The sequence below is a fragment of the Thermobia domestica genome, chromosome 14 (genome assembly GCF_964235325.1).
Source record: "Thermobia domestica chromosome 14, izTheDome1.hap1.1, whole genome shotgun sequence".
NCBI classification, from domain to species: Eukaryota; Metazoa; Arthropoda; class Insecta; order Zygentoma; family Lepismatidae; genus Thermobia; species Thermobia domestica.
Window position 1 is genome coordinate 27,470,130 of NC_137467.1, and position 24,007 is coordinate 27,494,136.

The 24,007-nt window shown below is 35.2% G+C and overlaps 1 protein-coding gene across 1 annotated transcript in view; it reads left to right on the top strand.

Annotated features, from left to right (window-relative positions):
- Window positions 1–2,103: 2,103 nt before the first annotated feature.
- The window catches only part of LOC145669585 (RING finger protein 141-like), a 39,493-nt gene continuing 17,589 nt past the window's right edge, over window positions 2,104–24,007 (top strand). The window contains exons 1-4 of the mRNA XM_081737800.1: window positions 2,104–2,345; window positions 12,206–12,356; window positions 16,088–16,259; window positions 19,207–19,526. Coding sequence (XP_081593926.1) covers window positions 12,208–12,356; window positions 16,088–16,259; window positions 19,207–19,526 — 641 coding nt within the window. The 5' untranslated portion in view covers window positions 2,104–2,345; window positions 12,206–12,207. The remainder of the gene's footprint in view (window positions 2,346–12,205; window positions 12,357–16,087; window positions 16,260–19,206; window positions 19,527–24,007) is intronic.

A 24,007-nucleotide genomic window follows, 5' to 3' on the forward strand; every position in this document is an offset into this window, starting at 1 on the left:
TCATTATTAAGCTCACTAATATTTTATCATACGTAGTGAAAGAGCAAAGTGACGTGGGAAAATATTTTATCATACTCCTAGCGATAGTATAGCTATATGATAAAGTCACACATAATCCTAACATAAGATGGTTTTTCGCTGACGATCGTTGAGAGGTGATCTAAGCTACTCTTCCAACCAGGGGTAAAAGTGGTTCTGAAAAGTCAGGGTGACGCATCACGTCACACCATCCCCCGTGCCTATCTTTGCCTATGTATGTACTTACACAATTTCAACGTGTTTTGATTTCTACCTGCCCCTCAGCATATCAGTTACATCAAAAGTCCCATTTCAAATAGAATGACCCATTAATAATGTTCAATACACACGTGTGTGAAGTAAGACGTAGTGAAAGAGCAAAGTGACGTGGGAAAATATTTTATCATACTCCTAGCGATAGTATAGCTATATGATAAAGTCACACATAATCCTAACATAAGATGGTTTTTCGCTGACGATCGTTGAGAGGTGATCTAAGCTACTCTTCCAACCAGGGGTAAAAGTGGTTCTGAAAAGTCAGGGTGACGCATCACGTCACACCATCCCCCGTGCCTATCTTTGCCTATTGTAATTTTTTAGGAAGTGGGGAACAGCATAGATATTTTTCGGAAGTGGGTAACGACATCCCCCCTGCTTCCAATCCAAGTCCCGATCTAAACAACACATACTCGTAAATCTTACAGTAAGTTATAAAGATCGCCAACGATCATGAACATAGAAGATGATGTACAGTTGTATCCTTGTGTTCATATTATATACAACAAAGCTCTATGTAACTGTATGTTCTACAGAGCTTTGTGTATGCATACAGAAAAATTTCCTCTTCTTATGTAAGGAAGGAAAATGAAAATTCAATATTAATAATAATATATTTCTTTAACTTCTCGAGGTAAGGAGAAAGCAGAAGATTGCTCGCCTTTCATTTTCTTTCACAGTAGATCAGTAGAACGTAGAAAAAGCAAGAGCAGTGATGCCAACTTAGCCTATTTTTTGGCTAAATTTAGCCTATTTTTTGGCTAATTTTAGCCTATTTGGAGAGGCATTTAGCCATACAAATCTATGAAATGCTTATAGCCTTAAATATAGCTTATTTTATGGAACTCTTTCGCCATTTTTCGCTTTTTAATTAGCAGTTAAATTAATTCCAAAAGTACTTTTTCTTTGAAAATAAAATGTAATTTTCAAAATTAGCCTATTTGTCATTATATATCATCTTATTGGCTGAGTTCTCTACACAGAGTGTGTTTTATTACGCTACAACCACTTATTTTTCATCCTTCTTCTCACTCCCCACCCGCAGATTTACAACAACTTAACAATAGTTATCGACTCGGAAAGAATTTTAATGTCGCTCCCGTAACGGTCCTGTTTAATACTTTTTAATTATTTTCCGCCGTATGCAGAGTCGTTTTGAGAAATGATTAGCGTCATACTAAAGGCCTGACTACTACAGGAACCTTATGTTAGTCGAACTCTTTAGTATGATACTAATCACGCTTCAAAATTACTCTGAATATGGCCCTTTATATTTAGTATTTCATTGCAAGAATGGAAGTTTTCTAATACAAATTTAATAAACTGTTCGGTTCTTCAAACAAAGGAAACAAATAGATATGTAATTAGCTTGGAAACTCTCAGGCGAAAGAAGTACTACTGAAAATTGGGACAATGGCAATCTACATAAACACAAACAATTCACGATCCAATGATGGTGCATTGAGTTCTAGCTGCTCGGCTAGTTGCGACGTCATCGATTATGGTTTATTTCAATTCAACTTATAATATGGCTGTTGATTTTCACAAATTAAATGATTTGTTGATGAATTTTATTGTAATTTAAGTCTGTATATTGCTTGTTAGTCTTCAGCGAATGAAATTCAACATTTCAAATTTCACTATAACTCACTCACAATCCTACACACAAAAAGGGGGTTTAAAATCTACAATGTGGGTTATAGGTTAGCAGTACAAAATATAGCCATTTTTGCGTTAAAAAAAAAAAAAAAAATCTGAAGGCCATCTAGCCTGCTTTCTTCAGATGTTGTTGACAACACTGAGCAGACCTCCAGCAAAATCAGTAGATCTGGCAACACTAGCTGTGGCAGCTTCGTATTTACAGCTGTTCGGCCTTATATCAAATAATATTCGTTTTCTACTTCTCCTAAAAGAAAAAATTCATATACATAAAATACATTAATTTTAGCTATAGAGGAGAAACAATTTAAAGTTTTAAACTGTTTACTACGCGTACAAAGTAGAGTTTATCTATCAAGTACCGATCTCGATGTGGAAGAAGTAACGTGAGGGTATGCTTGTATTTTATTTTACCGGTGTAAATTGTTTACTTAGTGGTAGAACAAACCGTTTGAACAGTGCAGTTGCAGGCCTAATACTATGTTCTGTAAAATATATAGATTGTGTTACTGCTTTTAAATTAGTAAATATGAAATAGCTCTTTAACATAAGCAATCTGCACATTTTTAATTAGAACTAGACCTATATGTGTATATTGATATGTATTGTCGATTTAGTATTGTAAGCCCGGTATAGAGTAAGGCGTATGTAGATTATCTGTTCATTTTTTGGGTCAGGTTCAATAATATCAAAACAATTTGATCCTAAAATGTGGTGGTTTTAGTTTTGGTAGGCCTACCACCAATTTTTATCCCTACGCAGACGATAACTGACCTCCATAAGAGAAATTGATGAAACACTTCATCCTCCCTTACGTTTCTGCTTCTGCAAACGCATCCGCAAGTTGCTTCCCTGGTGACCCTGTTTGTAAACCGGTCTAGATTTAGTTTTAGTTTGTAGTGTAACACCGCATAGTTTTTGAGCTATGGACCTTCAAAATTTATTTTTGACAGCCTATAACTCCGAAAGAAAGCATTTGTGCACTCAGGTTGGTCTATACTTTTTGTCTTATCTTGGTATCAGGAATCACCTCCCAAACGTTGTCGGTGCTGTTTTGAACACCCTGTATAAATGTATCAAAAAGTATTTATATGAAGTATTGCGTTTCTTAATGTTCTAGTTGGATGTCCTTGCATAAGTAAACAACACTATTAATACATACATTTTTAAATTATTGTTTCATTATCGCATTTCGTAGGAGAGGTTCACTTTTCTCTTCTAACCCTCGAAAGAATAGTTAAAGTTTAATTTAAAACAATTTATTGGTGAGTTCTCCATACGATGTTTTCGTGTAGATTATCCGCGGTTGCCGCGCCACCCGATTCAGCGAATTATCGTGAGTACACAATATAATACACACACATTATATATATTATACATATTTGCAAATGAAATAATATATATATATATATATATAATTTCATTTGCAAATATGGCCTCCGCAAACTCAGTACTCTGGCTACGTCCTTGGTTTCGAATGTTTCTACCTTGAAATGTTTAATCTATAAAACTATAGATACAGCCAACAAGTACTACTATGTTCTAGATATCTTCCAAAGTAACTTTGCTAAAATCCGTTCACAATTAATTAAAATTCTAAAAGACCTAGGCCCTATAATGTTTTCCTAATTAACTTGTAAGGTGCCATTTGAAAGATTTTTAAAAGGTTTATAGCTTGCTTTTTTCTCTCTCATCTTTTATTTTCCTATAATCTTTTCCTCTCTTCTATCCTTGTTCATTTTTTCATCGGATACTACACTTTTTTATCTTTGTCATGAGTTTCTATTAATATGTCATATGTAATTCTTTTACTTTTTTATTCTCATTTTATTTTTGTTATTATTATTAGTCTTATGAATGAATGTATTTTACTTGATGTGTTTAACTTAGAAATATTTATTTTCAATCTCTAAAGCAACTACATAGTGTCTTTCTGAAACAGTTTTTTTTTTTTTAAATAATTTGTAATCTGTTTCAACTATACGCTGAATAATTTTTTTTTTTTTTTTTGTATTTTATACGGTATACTTATTCTAAAAGAATGATAATTATGCTTATATATTTTTTTTACTACTTTCTTTGTATTTTCCACTTTGTAATAGGCATCGTATGTTTTTGTTATTTTTTTATCCAATATTTTATTCATTTCACCTATTTTTGTATGATCAGTTGTATGTTGTTTTAGCTATGTGCATGCGCCTTGTGCCTTTATAATTTTTTTCTCTTTTTTTGGCACTTGTGGCTGTAATGCTGTTTGTTCCCAATAAACATTTCAACATTATTATTATTATTATTATTATTATTATTATTATTATTATTATTAGAGTGACTCTGTTTTAACGTAGGCTAGATAGTGAAGGCAAATTATTATAACACTGTTTAAAAATATGTTTTCAAATTCAAACAAAAACTCGGAGTCATAGTGGCTCAGTGGCACGCCGGTGGGAGCAGCCCAGGGTTTGAAAAAACCCGGGTATTTTTGAAAAAACCCAACCCACCCGGGCCCATGTGGGTTTTTCGGGTTTTATTGGGTTTTTTCGGGTTTTATTGGGTTTTTTCGAAATATTTCAATCTCTTCGGGGTAAAAATGTTAAAATATGATCTACATTTCATGAGTGTCGTTGTCACAATTTGCAACAACTTTCTATCCACTGCTGTTTTGAAAAGTAATGCCGCCTTTTTGAAATTTTATATTGGATCGCCGAAAAAACCTATACAGCAAATTTAGAATGTCTTGTGCTTCTACCCTCAAAATATCAACTTAAAAAGTCCGAAAATTGCACCTTGTAGCATGGATACCCACTATTTTGAAAAATGGACGCCATTTTGAAATTTTATGCCGCCAAAATATATACAGCTAATTTAGTCTCTCGTGCTTCTACTTTTAAAAATTTCAACTTGAAAGATCTAAAATTGCGCTTGTAGCGTGGATATCATCAGCAGCGCAAATTTGTCTTCAACATGGGGGGGACGGGTAAGACGGTATATATATGCGATGTACAAAATATTTATGAAGGCGAAAAACAATGCTGAGGAGGATTACCCATGTCGGTCCCGGCGTCCAAATATGATGATTCCCTGTAAACAGTTTTTAATGTTGCCAGTCTGATTTTAAAGTTGTAAAGCAATAATAATGTCGTCATATTTTATGTCTCCTGTGTGGGACTCCGGGACAACATGGGTAGGGGAGCAGAGTTGTCTTCAACATTGGGATGCGGTCAAATTTGAGGCTTATTCTGGGAGGTATCAATTTCATCTCACTTTCCTTTGTGACAGTTGGACACAAATCATCACATTTCTACCTAAAACACACATTTCCAATCGGATTACTGAGGGGGACAGTTCCAAGATTGTAGGGGATATGTCCCCATCATCCCCCCGGGATTTTCGCCAGTGGATATCAGCTATTTTTTTTTTTTTTTTTTAAAAAAAAGCGCACCATTTTGTAATTTTACGTTGGTATGCTGCCAAAATCTAAACAGAAAATTTAGTATATGGTTTGTATCCTGAAAATTTAAAAGACCGAAATTTGAACACTGTGTGGTAAAGGCAGACAAACTAACAAATGTAGATCGAGTCATCCTAGGAGCCTCAGTGACGTTCGCCAAATATGAATACCAAATAGCTATATTAATTTAAAACAAAGACATAATTCATCAAAATGTCTTAAATATTTTTCAACGTAAAATAAATGGTCTTATTGTTGAAGTTCACTTTCGATGCTTTGTGCATTCAATTACAGGAATTACCCGAGCACTTGTTGCAAGACCGTTCTTTTCCGAAAATTAATTTAAAACAATTAACAAAGAAAGGCCTATAATTCATATTTTATAAAGTAAATGTTTCAAAATGTCTAAAATGAAATGAAATATCCTTCAGCGTAAAATAAATAGATTTATTGTTGAAGTATTCACTTTCGACGCTTTGTGGGTTCAATTGCGGGAATTTCCCGAACACTCGTTTCACGACAGGTTTTCCCTGAAAATGCAGCTTGCTTTACTGTACATCGAAACTTCCATTAATACTGAAGTTTGAATGCAGCACTTGAAATAGTAAGTGTTACGTAGTCTTCGGAGCTCCGAGCATTAAGCTTCTTAATTTTGACAAGAATTTTTACACTATTGCTGGTGTTGATTCTACAGAATGCTTATTTGAAGGGTAGCAACAAATGACTGAATTAAACTGTTGTTGGAAAACCAAATTTTATTGAATACTTTTGTTAGCGTCAAAGGTAAGAAATAATACTAATAGTTTTACTAATGTATTTACATATTTACTGTTAGTACCGGCACCTATGACTTTAAAACTGTCAACGTATGAGGGATAACATCCCTCGGCGGCGCCGGGTCAGGAAGCACACTGTTCACGGAAAGTATTTAGTAAAATATAAAATTGCTGATTTTACTTCAAATAGGCTATACGCATAATTCACACATTAATTTGCTCTATAATTATCTCAAGCTAAGGTGAGGTTTATTTATTTATTTATTTATTTATTTATTCAGTGAGCTTTATAAAGGCCTTATGTTGAATATTGTTGTCTATCTTAACATCTTAACATGAAAGCATATAATTCGCTTAAAGAAAGTTTAAAATCTGATAAAAATAACTTTCAATGTGATCACCTTAGTTGTACCAATAAAACACTAACAAAAAGCTCAAAAACCCAGGTGGGTTTTAAGATGGGTTTTTTCAGGTGGGTCCAACCCGAAAAAACTTCGGGCTGGGCCCACTTGGGCAAACCCTGGAGCAGTCGAGAGGTCTGAGGGGTTAATTTTGATTAAAATATTGTTAATAATAAGAAAAATAACTCCGCAATATTCGTGTTGAAGGAGGGCGGGGAGATTCATGGGATGTAAGTTTAAAAATGAAATGATATCTTTGAGTTTTACGTCCCACAGTTATGCCAAGGGATGTAAGTTTACTTTAGACTCATATCATAGTGGACAATTTCCAGGTAAAATATACTACTAAAAAATAAATAACAGGTGTAAACGTGTTCTGTTTTCAACAAAAATGAGCACAGTTATAACATTTATAGTCACTATGTACGTGGATGCAAATTAAACAGGAATCCCATTGCTAATGTAATGTGTGTTTTGTAGCCATCTGTACTATTTTGCATTGTACAAGCTTTGATTTAGTAGATTTAAATCCAAATTAAACTACTTGCTGAGCAAAACAATAAGTTTACTTTAAAAACTATTAACGTGTAACAGTTTTGTCAACTATCAACTTGGTTTTATCAGACTATAAATACACAGGTAATGACAGATTATATATATAAGAGACAGCGAAACAATTGCTGAATAGGCCTACTGATTGACTACCATAAGCATTCAGGAATTGTTTCGCTGTATCTTATATAAATAGTATAACAAACTTTTTTTTTTTTTTTACCGGTACTTAGTCTCCGAACACACCTCATATTCTGAGCTATTCTATTTTATTCATCTTCCTCGCGGGAGATTTTGTAATTAAAAGGTCACAGCACTAAGGCCAAGTTGACTGCTTCACTAGAATTGTTTTAAATCTTTTTGTTGTTATTATAATTGTAGAAGATGGCCCGTTCCAAAATGGACGAATTGGCCTGTTTCAAATAGTTCTGTTTCCACAATAGTTTGTGAATTAAAGAGGAAGGCAGAAGCGTAGAACATACAAAAAATTAAGTAAAACACTATAAAAATTGTAATACACTAAATTATGTCCAAAATTGAAATTGTTGTTAAAAATTAAATTGAAATAATTGAAGAGCATGACGCTCTATTGTGTAGAACATTCTACGCCATCTTGCCAACCCTATTCTGAGCTTCGTAATATTGTCTTGCATGTAATCATGCTCTAATGATATATGGTATATTGTTTCATTGTAGTACATTGTTGCTGCAGATGTTGATGATTATTCTTAACAATCAACTCTGAAGACTTGCTCTACATGTTTTGTTCTTTAGAAGTATAATTTTCATAATTGTAAAGCTATTTGGTTGAACGAATGCGCGCGCTCTCTTTCTAGTAAGCGTATTGGAACCAAGCCAATATAAATAAACTCCACTCTGAAATATATAAAGTAGAATCAAAAAAAGTAGGGTAAATTTAGCTTTAGAATTCACTGCTTTGTATGTATGTATCAAAATCAGGGCGCAAAATTTCAAAGTCAGATGCACTCGCCGATCCAAAAATGATGGTCGCTGGTATCTCTCATGTACAAATTATTAGAGGTCGCAGCCCTCCCTCCCCTCACGGCCTTTGGTTTGACAAAGAAAGATATTACATCAGGGTATAGAATTTGAAAATCAGACAATTAGATTCAGGATAATCAATTTTGAGTTGAGTTGATTTTGAGTTTGATGTCCCGTTCACAGGGAGGCTATATGAGACGTGGACCTACTGATTAACGTATAATCCGAACCACATGAGCTCCCGCCGGGAATCGAACCCGGGTCTCCCACGCCTAAGGCGCGTACGCTAACCATTTAGCCACGAAGAAGCCCATAATCAATTTTGAATTGGGCGATTCATATACATGTTAAAAAATAAATATCTTATCTTAAGACTTCACCTTTGTGTAACGCTCTCTCTCTGCACTTAAGTACCAGTTGTCGATTGTAGTTTTCGGATCAAAGTCCTTAAGTGAACGGCCATTGATGGAAATTGTCAGCATATCATCCAGTAAGAATGGGTGAATTACAACACTAAAAACTTCACTTTCCATGTCCTTTGTGAAGACATCATATCCCGTGTTTTCTCTCAATCAGTTATAATTATTTTCGTGCGAAACAAAAAGTGTGCACTCCTGTGAGTTAGAAACCATTCCTATTGAACACTGGTCGCCAGCTCTAAATTTCTAGTCGCCACCGGAAATTTTGCACCCTGATCAAAATACATCACTCTGACAACGACCAAGAGCTTGACGTATTGCTTCTTCCACTGACTAAGCTAGTCGAAACGAACGTTGCACAGCAATTAGCATATCACACAAAACTGGAGGTGCATAGTTATTCGATTATTATCTATTAAGGGAAAGAACTTTATGGAGAAAATGTGATGACATATAGACAGGTGTACGAGGGGTGTTTTTCAACAGGAGCATTGATGTGACGGATGAGCCAAGAAGTCGAAGACCACCTTAGATTACCCTCTATATATCCCTGTTGTAGCCCATTCTGACTACTACATTATTTCTCGTCTCGTGAAGAAACATCTGCGTGGATAATATTTTGAAACCTTGAAGCAGGTCAAGATTCTGTCATTACCTGACTGGAGTTTGCATCAATAGTTTTTTACAAACGGCATTAGCGATTTGAACTCCCGATGGGATAAAAGTTCGGACCCCAGTGTCCACTACGTAGAATTTTAGTGTGATCACATACGCATAACGTGCTGATATTTGTACTCCTTCATATTGATGAACAAATTCAATATTCACCGTACTTTTTGATTCTTCCTTGTATTTTGCGCAGATTGCAAACGTCGTCGCGTACTAATCGCCAAGATGAAATGGTCCTGGCTGGTATGCATATCAGACAGTCCCAATACAAATCCATATCTAGTGCGTGCCACTGACCGGTCGTGTTGTGAGAATGTATTGTCCCACTGTATTCAGGACAATACGTTCTCATAACACGTCCAGAATATTCAGACCTCAGAGATGGTTAAAAACTGCGTAAAAAACTTGGTGAGGTTTTGGGAGATAATGCGATTTTAAGTAAAAGTACTGTTTTAGCACTGTTCATCAGTGTCGTGGTTGCTACATCTTCCTCTTCAGAATGAAACAAGCTTCAAATGACATCATATGCACGTGTGCATGATGTACGAAAGAAGGGAAATTTCTCTCTCAAGTTTTTTTTTTTTCTTTTTCTTCAATTTGGCCTTTCCGGGAGTACTCCCAGCCATAGGTACTCGAATAAAATCCACGTTGAAAAATATTATGGCTTATACTAATGCGTACTCCAATTTTCGTGACAATATCTAGAATAGTTACGAGGGAAAAAAAATGAGATAATATCGGAGAATCGAACCCAATACTGTTACTTAACAACATTTATACTTCTAATATACCACGAATTACACTCAAATTACACCACCCAATTACCATTCGCTAACAAAAGTGCAACAAACCCACTAAAAGAGCACTCACTAAATTATATAAAATTTTCTAGATGTAAGGGGGGAAATGGGGATAGAGGAAGTGGAAATGCTATAATGTCCATTTCTTAATATATGCGCATGAACTGTGCGTCTTTAAAATAAGTGAAGTAAGTGAACTTCCTTTTCCTTCCACGTTTACACCACCCCAAAACACTGGCTTCAAGCCCATACTTGAAGGGACGTCATCTTCCAATATCGTCAATCGTAAAGAGCGGAAAATGCATTTTGTTATAACATTATACATAAGGACATAAGAGAAAAAATCACTTTGAAGCAAGCATACAGGTTCTAGGGGTTGGTAATGATATGTATGCGTATCACACCATTTGTCTGGAGGGTTAGTAGAGCCTCTTTCTTTCACTCTGGCTTCTGACTTGAGGTATTTGCCTGGTATGTTTTGAGAGAAATTTAAAGAAATCTGTCAAGACGGTTGGCTCTTGAATCCTGAGTGTAATAAAGACATTGTATTATTATTCTAGATGGGTTTAAGGTTGCAGAAGCCGTTTGTAAGTTTTATTTTTGTCTGTCTGGTTAGTTTTGTCTGAATTTCAGTACGATACTTTCAGGCTTGAGAAGGTAAAAACACGGATAGTGTACACACTTTTAAAACCAGTAGGTTACATTAAGAGGTTTGTTACTTAACAAATTGTTTGAAGCAAGATGTTTTCTATGTTTATATAAATATATTAATTTAGTAATCTCTTTGAGTGAACAACTTCTAAAAGTGCAAATCGATTACATTCAGATCTGTTTTTAAAACACAATATATGTTAAACTATTAAAATTTCTTATACATTTTACTGAAACTTTTTCTATATGACTCTGTTTAGTGAAAACTCCAATTTAAGAAGAAGATTATGAACAAAAACATAATTCCCAATAATTTGTTAAATGAGAGTTATACTGTAGTTAGTAGGGCTCGAGACTCGAAACTATTTCAGTGGACATTCATGAATGTCTAGTAAACCGAATGCATCTTTAAAGATTCGAACGTTTAGTAGTAAATAGTTCAGCATTTTTAGTAAGGATTTACGCACAATATTTTACTAACAAAGCGTTAATTAAATATTTGATCAGAAAGCACTTAGCTAATTAATGGTATGCTCAGAAAAGTTTAGCTAATTAAACGTTTGCTTACAAAACGTTTGGATACTTCTACGTTTGCTTACAAAACGTTTGGATACTTCTACGTTTGCTTACAAGACGTTTGGGTATTTCTACGTTTGGTTACAAAACGAGCTAATTAATGGTATGCTCAGAAAAGTTTAGCCAATTAAACGTTTGGATACTTCTACGTTTGCTTACAAAACGTTTGGATACTTCTACGTTTGCTTACAAGACGTTTGGGTATTTCTACGTTTGGTTACAAAACGAGCTAATTAATGGTATGCTCAGAAAAGTTTAGCTAATTAAACGTTTGGATACTTCTACGTTTGCTTACAAAACGTTTGGATACTTCTACGTTTGCTTACAAGACGTTTGGGTATTTCTACATTTTGTTACAAAACGTTTGGATACTTCTACGTTTGCTTACAAGACGTTTGGGTATTTCTACGTTTGGTTACAAACGTTTGACTACTACGTTTAGTCACAAAACGTTTGCGTACTTCTACGTTTGGATACGTCTACGTTTGATCACAAAACGTTTGGATACGTCTACGTTTGCTCACAAAACGTTTAGCTGCTTCTACATTTGCTTACAAAAGGTGTAGCTACGTAAACGTTTGCTTAGAAAGAAAAAAGAAATAACATTTTTAATTTAACGTCCCGCGTTTGTGTCCTTTAAGCCAAAGAAGATCGATGATTATGAACGAATTGGAGGAATGAGAATGTCGGAGAAAACGAGAGAACTTCGAGAAAACTCACGAACACCATGCTGTCCACTACAACTCATTTGGCCTAAATCGAACCATGAACCGATAGCCCCAAAAGTGAACGCCTTACCACTGAGCCACTGTGTATCTTATGCATATATAGATATTTGTTTCTTTTCTCCCGACTGGTAAAATGTAGTTGCAACAGTTCATATGTAATTTTGTAATAATATTCTTAATTATTTTTTGATAAGTACATAGTAAGTATTTTTTGGTTTATTATTGTTTAGGTATGGGACAGTCTAGCAGCTCAGAGAATCTTATTCCGGACACAGTGGAGAGTCTTCATGATGAAATTTTTAGACAAGCGCATGTAATCAAGGAAATAGCCGTTCTTACGTATGATGATTTTCAGAATTATTTAGCACAGCTAAATGCACTGTGAGTATGGTGGTTATACTTTTAATAAGTAACTAAATTTGTTTGTAATTTTATAAATCTATTTTGAATACAATAAGTTTTAATTTTGTGAGTAACGCTAATTCCTAATAGTTAACTATCGTCGCCCTGCTACGTCTCTGGCTGAAGGTCCTTATTTGAAAATGGATAAAGAGTAGAGATAGCTAATGGAATATTACTTTGGACTTTGAGAAAAATCAAACTTCTCCCTCTAATATGACGAGGGGAAGTCCGAAACTGAGTTTCCTCAGGCGACTGTGGACAGAGGTGATGCTAGAGCAAAAATAACATGAGACATTGAAGATCAGACATACCTTTATTTTTTCCACATAAGTACCATGTACATTGAGACATTTGTCATACCGGTCTATAAAATTCAAAAACCCTCCCCCCCAAAAAAAATTAAGCGCTCTGCACACGGAAGAAACGTCGAACAGCTTCTGGTGATAAGCCGGTTCGCTTTAATCATGTCTTCCACCATCCTGACATTTTCGTCTGCATTGGCTGTGCACATCCTTCCAGATCTCGGTGTGTCCAGCACTTGCTGCCGCCCCTCACCATCTTCGCACCATTTGTTTCGACATCACATTAGGGCCATAGACCTCCACGAGGTTGTTATGGATTTCTGCTTCCGATACGTCACGTGCTCATTCATAGCGAACAACTGCTCGCACTTCCTTTGACCACAACGTCTAAACGCGCCTACCAAGCTCGGACTGAGAGACTCATCTCCGCATTGTGACGGCGCCATCTTGAGGATCGTGGGCGAACGATACCCACTTGTGTCTGGATGTGTTGCGCGTGCAATCACTGTCTTGTAGAGGGGAAACTTATTTTCGGACTCCCCTCGTATTAGTTCTTCTTTTCATTTTACACTTCATCGACGAGCCTTCGGCGCTTGAAAGTTAAGTTTATGAGAGTATGTGAAAAATAAAATTTTGATAATCACTGAATTAGTGAAGGGCAGGAGCATATTTCAGTTCTTTTCTCTTTTTCACCTCTTACGTAGGCGTTATCTTAAGGTGTAGGCTAAGTCTATGTCACCTACATTTTTAGTATTGTCTGATGTTTTTTTTTTTTTTGTTTTGTTTTTTAAAACTAATCCCTTAAGCTGAATTTTTTTCTAGCTCTTGTTCTGTAGTTTCTTTTATTGTTAAATTTATGGTGTAAGTGCGTTCTTATAGAGGAAGTTACTTTCCTTCAGATGTTTGTTGTAATACCGTATTCAAAGATTTTTTGAAGTGACTGACTGAACCTGCGCTCTATACACAGCGCATCATTCACATATGAGCATGAATTTCGTTGTCATTTGTCACATCATCTGTACATGTCCCTTTACAAACGTAAGTTAAAGACGTCTTGATAAAAATCGGCAAGGAATACCATAAAGGGGAGATTTTTTCATTATCTCGCATCGTTTGCAAGATTTAAGCCTACTTCCGGATGGAGTTTCTAATTCATGTATGATCGGCGTTTTCTTTCTTCTTGCATGCAGCATGTAATAAGTAAATACATTACATACACAATTAATTATAATGTCATTGATTATGGTGTTCATTGGGCAAAACACTCCAAACAATAAAGATTCACCTTAGACTGGAGAAATGGTATTCCTTCGTATTTCATTATCATTTGGCCACGAAACAAGCGCCTGAGAAATATACAACCCCTGTGTACAATTGTGTGGTGTTTGAATATATAACTCGGAGGATATGCTGCTTTACTTTTTTTTTTTTTTTTTAATTTCAACACTTCTAGTGTACCCCTGAAAATGTAATGAAGGAATAATGGCCATGTTTTTTAAATATTCAGTTAGAACTGGACATTCTATAGAGGATTTGAAATCGACTAGCGAAAACGGCACGTTTCTAGCACTAATGGCTTCGAGATCTCATTGTCGAAAAGATTGGAGACAAACATGTAAACTTTTCTTGACCACAAACATATAAACCTAGCATTTTAATATATAGATAGACCGTATTCTAGTGTTGATGAAGTTTTAAACAAAATTATTGACAATCACATTTTCAGTCCCTAAGTCTTTATCACATCAACAGTGATGAGTTTCTATTTTCTTAATCTGAGAAAAATAACTTGTTATAATAGTGTTTAATAATAAACTATAAAAAAGAATTATTTTACATCTCGGCCAATTATTGATTTCTATCCAGTGTTTATCTCTGTATATATTCATAACTAGCCTCTGGCTAGTTGAGAGCTCCGCCCCCAGACTCCGGTTTTGCTCGGCCTACGGCCTCGCGTCTCTTATGTATGAACCTTTGTATCGAGAGTGAATTTCGTGCATTTGCTCTTAATATTTCCTGAATTTGGCCCAGCTAAGGGCTTCGCTCCCTGGCCCTCGCGTTTACTCGGCCTACTCCCTCGCACTTCTTAAATCCACAATTCTGCCAAGTTTCAAGATTCTTCTCGTATTTCAACTACTTAAAAAGTAAGATTTTGTATCCGAAGAAACCACCCATTTAAATAACATTGGGAATTTCTTCATCGCCCCTTTAGACATCCTAAAAATTAAAAATATTCACTTTTGTCAATTTTTCTGCCGGCTAGTCTTGAAAAGCTACAATCATGTCAAATTTAATCATTCTATAGCCCTATAGGAAGTACTCAGTAATTTTGAGGTGTAAAAGGTGTCGCAAGATTTTTCAGTTCTCCATAAAAGCACTTTAAAGTTGTAAATTTTTAGTTTTAGTGATTTACTTAGGTAATGCTAACAAAAATGTACAAGTATATCGAATTTAAAGGTTCTATTCCAATTCCAAGTACCTAAAACATGAGATTATAGATAAAAAAAAAAAAAAAGTAACATGGGAAATTTCTTCATCCCCTTTTAGATTCCCTAAAATTAAAAATATTTACTTTTGACAATTTTTCCTGTGGGTTAGACCCGAAAAATTACAATCATGCCAAATTTCAACTTTCCACGTCAACCGAAAATATCTCTTTATTTTATGTTAGTTCGTGTAGTTAGGATGTCCTAATAGTGTTTGTCAGAATCTTGTCTTTTCTTTGATTTTCAATCCGGATTTTTTAAAAAATTATTTGATACATTGTTTAAAGTTGTAAAAGAAAATTTTAATTCATGTTCTTCTTGGCTAATTATTTCGTGATTATTGATGGTAAGACCTACAGGATGTCAAAAGTCCACTGATATTGGGTAACTGTTATTATCAAAGTTGCAACAAAATGTAAGATGGGAAACTGTCTCCAAATATAATGTTTCCAATCTAAAGTGTCAGAATATTTTTAAATCAGACCAGCAGCTTGGGCTGTAAATTATGCGCCTTTGTTAAATAAAAATGCAGCGTTGCCATTTACCTTTACCTACAACATAAAGTAAATGGGGACAAGTTTGAAATGGGGGCGGGCCATCGACATATTAGCGTAAATGACAGTAACTTGATTCACCTATGTTGTGGGTTCATGTGAATACAACCTTGCATTTTCATTTAACATTTGGAACATAAAGAGTGTACAGCCCAAACGGCACGACCAATTAAAAAAAAAAAAAAAAATCCTTCACTTTAGATTGAAGACATTATATTTGGAGCCTGTTTACCCTCTTACATTCTGTTGTAACATTGATAATAGCAGAATTACCCTATGTCAAGGGACTTTTGAGACACCCTGTATGTATATGATTAACGTAAAAGCAAAGTAGAATAGAAGTGAATGATCTTTTTCGTTTCGAATAGATCCAGAACCTGTGTTGACCTCGATGGAAAACAATTAGTATTTGCAGTGAAGAAAGGAACTGATTCAACGTTATTGTGGAAAGGAACAGTGCGGATTGCTTGCGTGAAAATTGATGCTACGACGAGGAAGATTGAAAGTTACAGGTTGCTGAACCTCAGACAGTTTCTACGAGTAAGTAATTGTGGCTAACGTATTAATTTGTTTATATTAATTTTGTTATTTTTTTATTGTAAATAATTTAGTTCGGCAATATATATTACGTACTACCTAACCACTATTCCTGTAATAACTTCAGTAATATGACAACACACAATACAGTATCCCTTTTTACTGCGTTAAATACAAGTTCTCGACATTAAGTTAGATATTTTAGTCGTTTTTTTTATGTTTTTCATTTGTTTAAACTTAATATTTGTATTTAAATAGGTGTAACTGCTTTTATTTATTTTTTGCAAATATTTAAAAAAAGAAAGTTTGAAATACACTGCAATAAAGTACCTGTGGGAAAAAAAAAGAGCGGCTAGTATAAGTAGTGGTACATATACTTGCAGGGAATGTTTAGCTCTACACCAGGCTGTCTATCGGTAACGAAAGTCATGAAAAAGTCACGAAATTTAGCTTTTGGGTCACGATTTTTTTTCTTTTTTTTTTATCTGTACAAATATAAGTGTAGATTGCAAAATTTTGTTCTATGAAACGTCAAAATTTACCACCAAAAATGTCTATGGTCTGCTTTAGACGGTACCAAATCACAAGCGAAGCACGCTTCTATCGCATGCATGAAAATTTGGCCCAATTCGCACCCAAATCGCTCTTGAGAATGTTAACTAAATTTTGTGGTTTGGAAATGAAAAAGACACGAAAATTTCCTTTTGGAATTTTAGTAGACACCCTGTACACCCTACGAAACGAAAGACGAAAGAGGACACCAAGTCAGAGTCGCATGTGTCAGAATTTTCCCTCGGACTGGCCTGTATATACAATATATATATCAAATGAAAGAAATAAGTTATAATAAACATTGATCGAAGAAAGGTATATTCATGTTTGCGATCGTTCCAGTTAGGGATACTGTAGTCTGGTGGTTGGAGCGTTGAGTTAATGTCCCCGTGGTCCCGTGTTCGATTCCCGACCGGTGCTTCCCCGAGGTTTGGCGTCCACCCAGTGTCATGAGGCTGAACTGGGGAGTCACGTGAATAAAGGACGTGACGGCCACTAGGTTTAGAAAGGTCCCAATATGGCGGTTAGCGATTAGGCCACATGTTCGTCGCTAGGCTAGAGGTAGTTCCACCAGTCGCTAACAGATGGCGTGGAGCGGGTCAGATCCACAAATTGGACCGTTACGCCAAGTTTATTTTATTTTATTTTTATTTATTTATTTATTTATTTATTTTTTTTTTATCGTTCCAGTTTATGGGCCATTTCAATTATTGTGCATTTTGTGATAAAGTTTGATTTACAAGTAGACAATATTTGTCAGCAATACTCCAGTTTGAAACTAAACTGTGAATGATTCTTTGAATGAAACTTTGGGGGAGCAGAAAAATCACTAAACTGGTTGTCAGGTTATATTATTTTTTCAACTGTTACTGGAAATAAACTAACCATCGTTCTGAAAATGAGTGAATACAAAACTTCACATTGGTTTTCAAAAAACCTATTAAGCACTATAATAATAACAAGGGTAATAATAATTGTATGGTGACCTAAACGTACCAAATTAAAAGATTCTGAGTGGACACAGAAATATACAGATCTGAGTGAGAATTTCGCTTGCCATTTTGACGTTTATTCTTAATATTTCTTTATGGTGACAATAAATACAGCCGAACCACGTCAATGTGTCGATATGTCTTTTTTTAAGTATTTACCTTGTACTTCCCTCAGCGATCAGTTTTTCGGGTGAGGCAGTATCTATAGACAAAGTACTTGAGAGCACACACCCTGTTGCCCCTGGATAGACGGCGCCAATATCTTTGTAGACACATAAATACAGGGTTTTTCAAAGTGAATATGGGATTTTAAAGCTTCGTGGTATTTTACTGGTATTACATTTAACGTACAATTATAAGTTATACATCAAATGAAAGAGGAACTCAAACAGTTTTTCCTACAAGTGTTCAGTGTGAGCGCCATTCGTCACACAGCACACATCGAGTCGACAGGCGAGAAAAGTCCATAAATTTCCTTCCGGGATATTGCACAAAACACATTCAATTTAGGGGAGTCTCATTGCAACTGTACCATCTCGTGAGGATTTGCTGACCCTTCAGATGCGAACATTATGAGTGTTCACATTATCACTTAGGTGAAATGTCGATTCATCACTGAAGAAAACACGATCCAGAAAATCTTCATTGTCATGCAGCAACATTTCATTTGCAAAGTTGGCACATAAACCGTAGTCTGTAAGCTTTAGAGCTTGTGGCAGCTGCAAACGATAAGGACGTAGTTGTAAGCGTCTTCTTAAAATTTTCTACACAGACGGTTGCACTGTAACTACAGATTCATTCTTTGCAAAATGTAAAACACAAAAAGTTTTCTGGTGGCCCCGCGTAGCGTAGTCGCTAACGCTGTCGCCTTCGGTGCGAGCGGTCCCGGGTTCGATTCCCGGTGGGGTCACTCGGTCGAAAAAGTGTAACACGCTTTTTCAGGCCAGCCACCTTGAATGAGGTTTTCCTGGGTTTTCCTCATTCACACCAGGCAAATGCCGGGGTGGTACCTAACTTATAGGTCCCAGGCCGCTTCCTTCCTTCCCCAATCCTTTCTTCCTTCCCTTTCCCCGGATAGTGTGCCGAGGGACGTCATCCCTCAAATCGTGACGGGCTAAATGGCCATAGATGTCGAAAGCCCAGAAATCTAAATCCTAAATCCTAAAAAGTTTTCTGCTTACTAGCTGCCATTTCTGCTACTAGCGCTTTCTAACGACAGACAGAGGAAACAGTGTATGCGCATTGCTGCTTTTAAAACTGAGTTGCTCTTTCATTTGATATATTATGTATAATTGTAAGTTAATTGTAATTAATACTACAAAAGCCTTAAAACTTCAAATTTCCTTTTGAAACACCCTGTACATTAATATGCTATTGTTTCAATATATTATATCTTTTATTTCCAGGTGTTTAGAACACTCAAATGCCAAATAGAAGCACAACACAGTGCCCAACACCAGAGCAGTGTACTAGTTGCTAGTGAGGTAAGGGAGACAACAAGTGAAAGCCCAAGGAAAGTGAATATTGGTCAAGAAACTGGTGAATCAAGTGCTCAGAGCAATGTATCAAGAAAAGTACAAACTCCTTTCACGGCTTCGATGTTTTTACAAGAAGTCGAGGCTACGTGCGGAGAAAATTTAGATGAATGTTGTATATGTTTAGAAAGGAAACCAGATGTTATTCTACCATGTGCCCATAGCTATTGCTTGCCGTGCATCGAACAATGGTAAGTATTGTTATTTAAAAAGAAAAGAGATTTTTTAAATCACATTCTTAGGTGTGTCTCAGTTCTTTTCTTGTTTTGCTGTTCTTGAGTGATATATAACAAATTTTTCGACATGATACTGACATCTCGCTACTGACCGACTTATCAACTTAACAAATATATAACTTATTTATTTACTTACCAACTGTACTTCTTATGTACCTTATTTAGTTAGATATCTTATTACTTGCCTATTTTATTAGTTACCTACTTACCTTATTTAATTACCTACCTACCTTATTTCTTTACCTGTCTGCCTTATTTACTTACTACTTACCATGAAATAAATTAGTTCCATTACTGAAAATCGCCTTCTTGTACTTATCAGCAGCCCATTATTTATATTTTGTGGTCCATCTGAGAAGTTTTTTTTTTTTCTTTATGGCAGCAGTCAAATATTGTGTCTTCGTTGGTCATCTTGCATTTTGGCCAGCTTTCAAAAGCCTACAACGCACAATTGAATCAGTGCCATTAAAACCACTATCCAATAAATCTCCTTTGAAAGTCTTTGCTAGAATTTTATCGATTCGTAAGTTTTCTTTTTTTCTTTTTCTTCCACATTTATCTGTTGTGGAGGCGATGATACAGATGCTTTGAACGTCGTAATAATTCTTGGTACACTTTGATTTGCTTCCACCAACTGCACATACAATATCGTACTATCATTTAAAGTTTGATCTGTAAGAGCAATTATATTTGCACGATTCCTTGCAGTAATATTTATTTTTAAATAGAGGAAAGGAACCCATATCTAGCACACAGCAAAACTCACGTACACCAGCTACCAGCTCACAGCTGAAAGTGAAATGGCTGTTTTCAGTTAAAACCAGTCAAACCACATTCAAATGTATGGAAACTTATTCTCAAGATCAAATAGTGACCATCTCAAGGCAGATTAACACCGGTTTAAGCGGATGCAGACAACTGGTAATCACATTAAAATTCTAAGAAAACTAGTTTGTCCCAATTAATTTACACAGAATTGTAGTTTATTTTATTTAGTTACATACCTATCTCACTAGTCTACTTATCTTATTTACCTACTTTACTTACCAACTTAATTTACCTATCTACTTTACGTACTTTTTCTCTTTGCATCTACAGGGTGTATTATAGATGTATTCCAATTATTCACTTTCTTGATAAGATACTTGAAAAGAACAAAATCTTGGAATTTTCTTCCTCTGTTTGCACTCACAGAGTGTGTTCTGGATGTATCCCAATTATTCACTTTCTTTGACAACAAATTTGAGTAAAACCTATCCCGAAACTTTTTTTCTTTTTCTTTTTGTATCCATAGGGTTTAGTATAGGTAATTATTCACTTCCTTTGGTAAGACATTTGAGTAGAACAAATCCTATAACTTTCTTTCTGTGCATTCAGAGGGTGTAGCCTAGGTATATTCGAATTAACCAGTCTTTAGTAATACATTTGAGTAGAACACATTCCGGAACTTCCTTTCTCTTTTGCATCCACAGGATGTATTCTAGATATGTCTCAGTTATTCATATTCCTTCTCAAGGCATTTAAGTAGAACAAATGCGGAAACCGTCTTATTATCTTTGCATCGCAGAATGCATTCTTAATATGTATCAGTTATTCGCTTTCTTTGATATAATATTTAAGTAGAACAAATCTTTGTCATTATTTTCTGTGCATTTACAGGGTGTATCTTAAGTGTATTTCAGGAAACCAGTCTTTAGTAAGACATTTGAGTAGAACAAATCCTGTTACTTCTGTGAATCTACAGGACGTATCCTAAGTGTATCCCAATTAACTAGTTTTTGATAAAATATTTAAGTATATCAAATCCTGGATTTTTTTTTTTTTTTTTTTTTTTTGCTTTGCTTTGCTTTGCTTTGCTTTCCATGCACGGAATGCATTCTAATTATTCACTGTCTTTGTTAAAACAATTGTGTAGAACAATTCGTGGAACTTTCTTTCTCATTTTGGATCCACAGGGTGTATTTCAACTCTCTTAATTATTCAGTTTTTTGGTAAGATAATTGAGTAGAAGGGTCATTCCACGTCAGTTCAACCAAGGCTTTTAACCCACTATCTCAGATTTGGATGAAATTTAGTAGAGTTATAAAACTTTTTATGCTGATTGCAAGTATGTAAATTGTTTTGCGAGAGCATCAGCGGTTCAGAAGTTATTGCATTTCAAAAATGAGAAGAAAATCGATTTTTAACAGGCGCGACATGGTGTTTCCCCGTTTCGTAAGAACACTTAAAAAATCATATTTCGGTTCCTATTAATGCCAGAAACATGATTCTTTTTTTCTTTTTTTTTAAATTCAGATTGTCGAAGTTGTTTACCAAGAAAAAAATAAAAACTTTCCGTAGAGCTCGTAGAAAATTTATAAATTCATTTGAAAGGTAACATTTTGATTAAAAAACTTGAACCCCATTTTGTAAATTTCAAACCTTTATTTCTCAAAATCCCCAACATGGATTTCAATGAATTTGTTTTTGTTTGAAAGCTTATTACATCTAGTTTCACATATACAAAAATTGTGATGAGCCATCCAAGCACTGAGGAGATATCCCAGTCAGTGTTGCCAACTGATTGTGAAATAAGCTTTTTTCAATGACCCATACGATTTAAGATATTTCCCAAAATTTTTATAAGTACTCCTCGGTATCCTGGAAATAAGCCTGTGCATTACCACTCCTCCCAAGCAACCCAGTAGTCAGGATTGCCTGTCATAGCCTGTGCCACAATTTGCAGTAAGCTTATTACATCCATTTTCACTATACAAAAATTGTGATGGGCCATCCATGCACGGAGGAGAAATAGGGAGTTTCGAAAATTTATAATTAGGGGAAAAAATACAATAATCTGAACAATAAATGCTCATTAGAATTTTGAATGTTAATCAGAATAACTACCAAAGAAGCAAATATATTAATCCTGACAGTATTATAGGCCTACATATTATGACACAAAATATATCTTCGGTTTTGCTGTAATTAGATATTAATATCAAGTACTTCTTGTAAACGTTTCTCAAATTGAAGTAAATACTTTTAGAGATTTTGGAGATAACTGGTATGTTCTGCCAGTAGCAGTTGTTATATCTACTTGATGTGAGTAAACGAAATACAACAGGAATTATTTTCAGCCCAGTAGAATGAGAGAGATGAACCATGGGGATGAAGGAATTTTACTAATGCATCGGTTTCATCACTGTTCACTGACTAAAATCTTCATCCAGACTTGTACGTTTTGCTCCAATCTTGAATGGATCAGTTTTTTTCAAAACAATGCATTGCATGTGTCCTCGGAATAGTTTTTGCTCTCACAAATCTTTGATGAAGTGTGGCACGAACAACAGGCATTTCTTCTTTGCGTACAAAGAAAAACATGGTACTTAAGCAGTCCCACCAATTCTAACGCATGGGAACTTTCCATGGCTGATAGGAAGAAAGAAAAAATGCCACCATACCGTAGAAATCACTTGCGTGGAAATAAAGATTTAAGAAGGCTTGGCAGTTTTTATATTGGGCTCCATACCCATCAGTGAAATATTCCACTTTTGTTACCTGAGGAAATTTTTTTGTTTTAAATCCGACATTACCAGATTTTGTGTTTGAAAGACCGTTGGTACGTCATGTATCATTTCATCTGAAAGAATGGAATAACTTTTGTGCTGAATAGTCATAATTAGTTGGGGAAATCACATTGGGATACAATAGTTTCCTTAATTCTAACATTAACATTATATACTAGCTAATACGCCCTCCATTGTGTGGGGTAAGTAATATTTGGAAGATGTTCAAATACATTCACTATCTCTGACTTTCGGAAAGATTGGGAGCGTTGAACCATGTAGTATTTTTTTCTAGTGTGTTGGACATTTTCAAAGGAATAAATAAAAAATACGAATTTCGCTATTGCTTGGAAATGAGAGCAGAGTGAATACGGGTTTTGAACAATATGTAGAGGTTAGTAGGGTGGTGTCGAACACACAGTGTTCTGTATAATTGAATATAAATATATATTATGTTTTTACGAAATTGGTAGTTCAGTAATTAGGAGTATTTGGTTCACACAGTTTGGTATATTTGTAATGTCGCACGTAATAATGCAAAGTGTGGACATAGACAACCCCACTGTGACAGGCAACCCTGATAACTGGGTTGCTTGGGAGGAGTAGTAATGCTCATAGGCTTATTTCCAAGATACCGAAGAGTACTTGAGTAAAAATTTTGAGAAATATCTTAAATCGTGTGGAAGTCATTGAAAAAAGCTTATTTCACAATCAGTTGGCAACACTGACTGGGATATCTCCTCAGTGCTTGGATGGCCCATCACAATTTTTTATATGTGAAACTAGATGTAATAAACTTTCAAACAAAAGCAAATTCATCGAAATCCACGATGGGGATTTTGAGAAATAAAGGTTTGAAGTTCACAAAATGGCGTTCAAGTTTTTTAA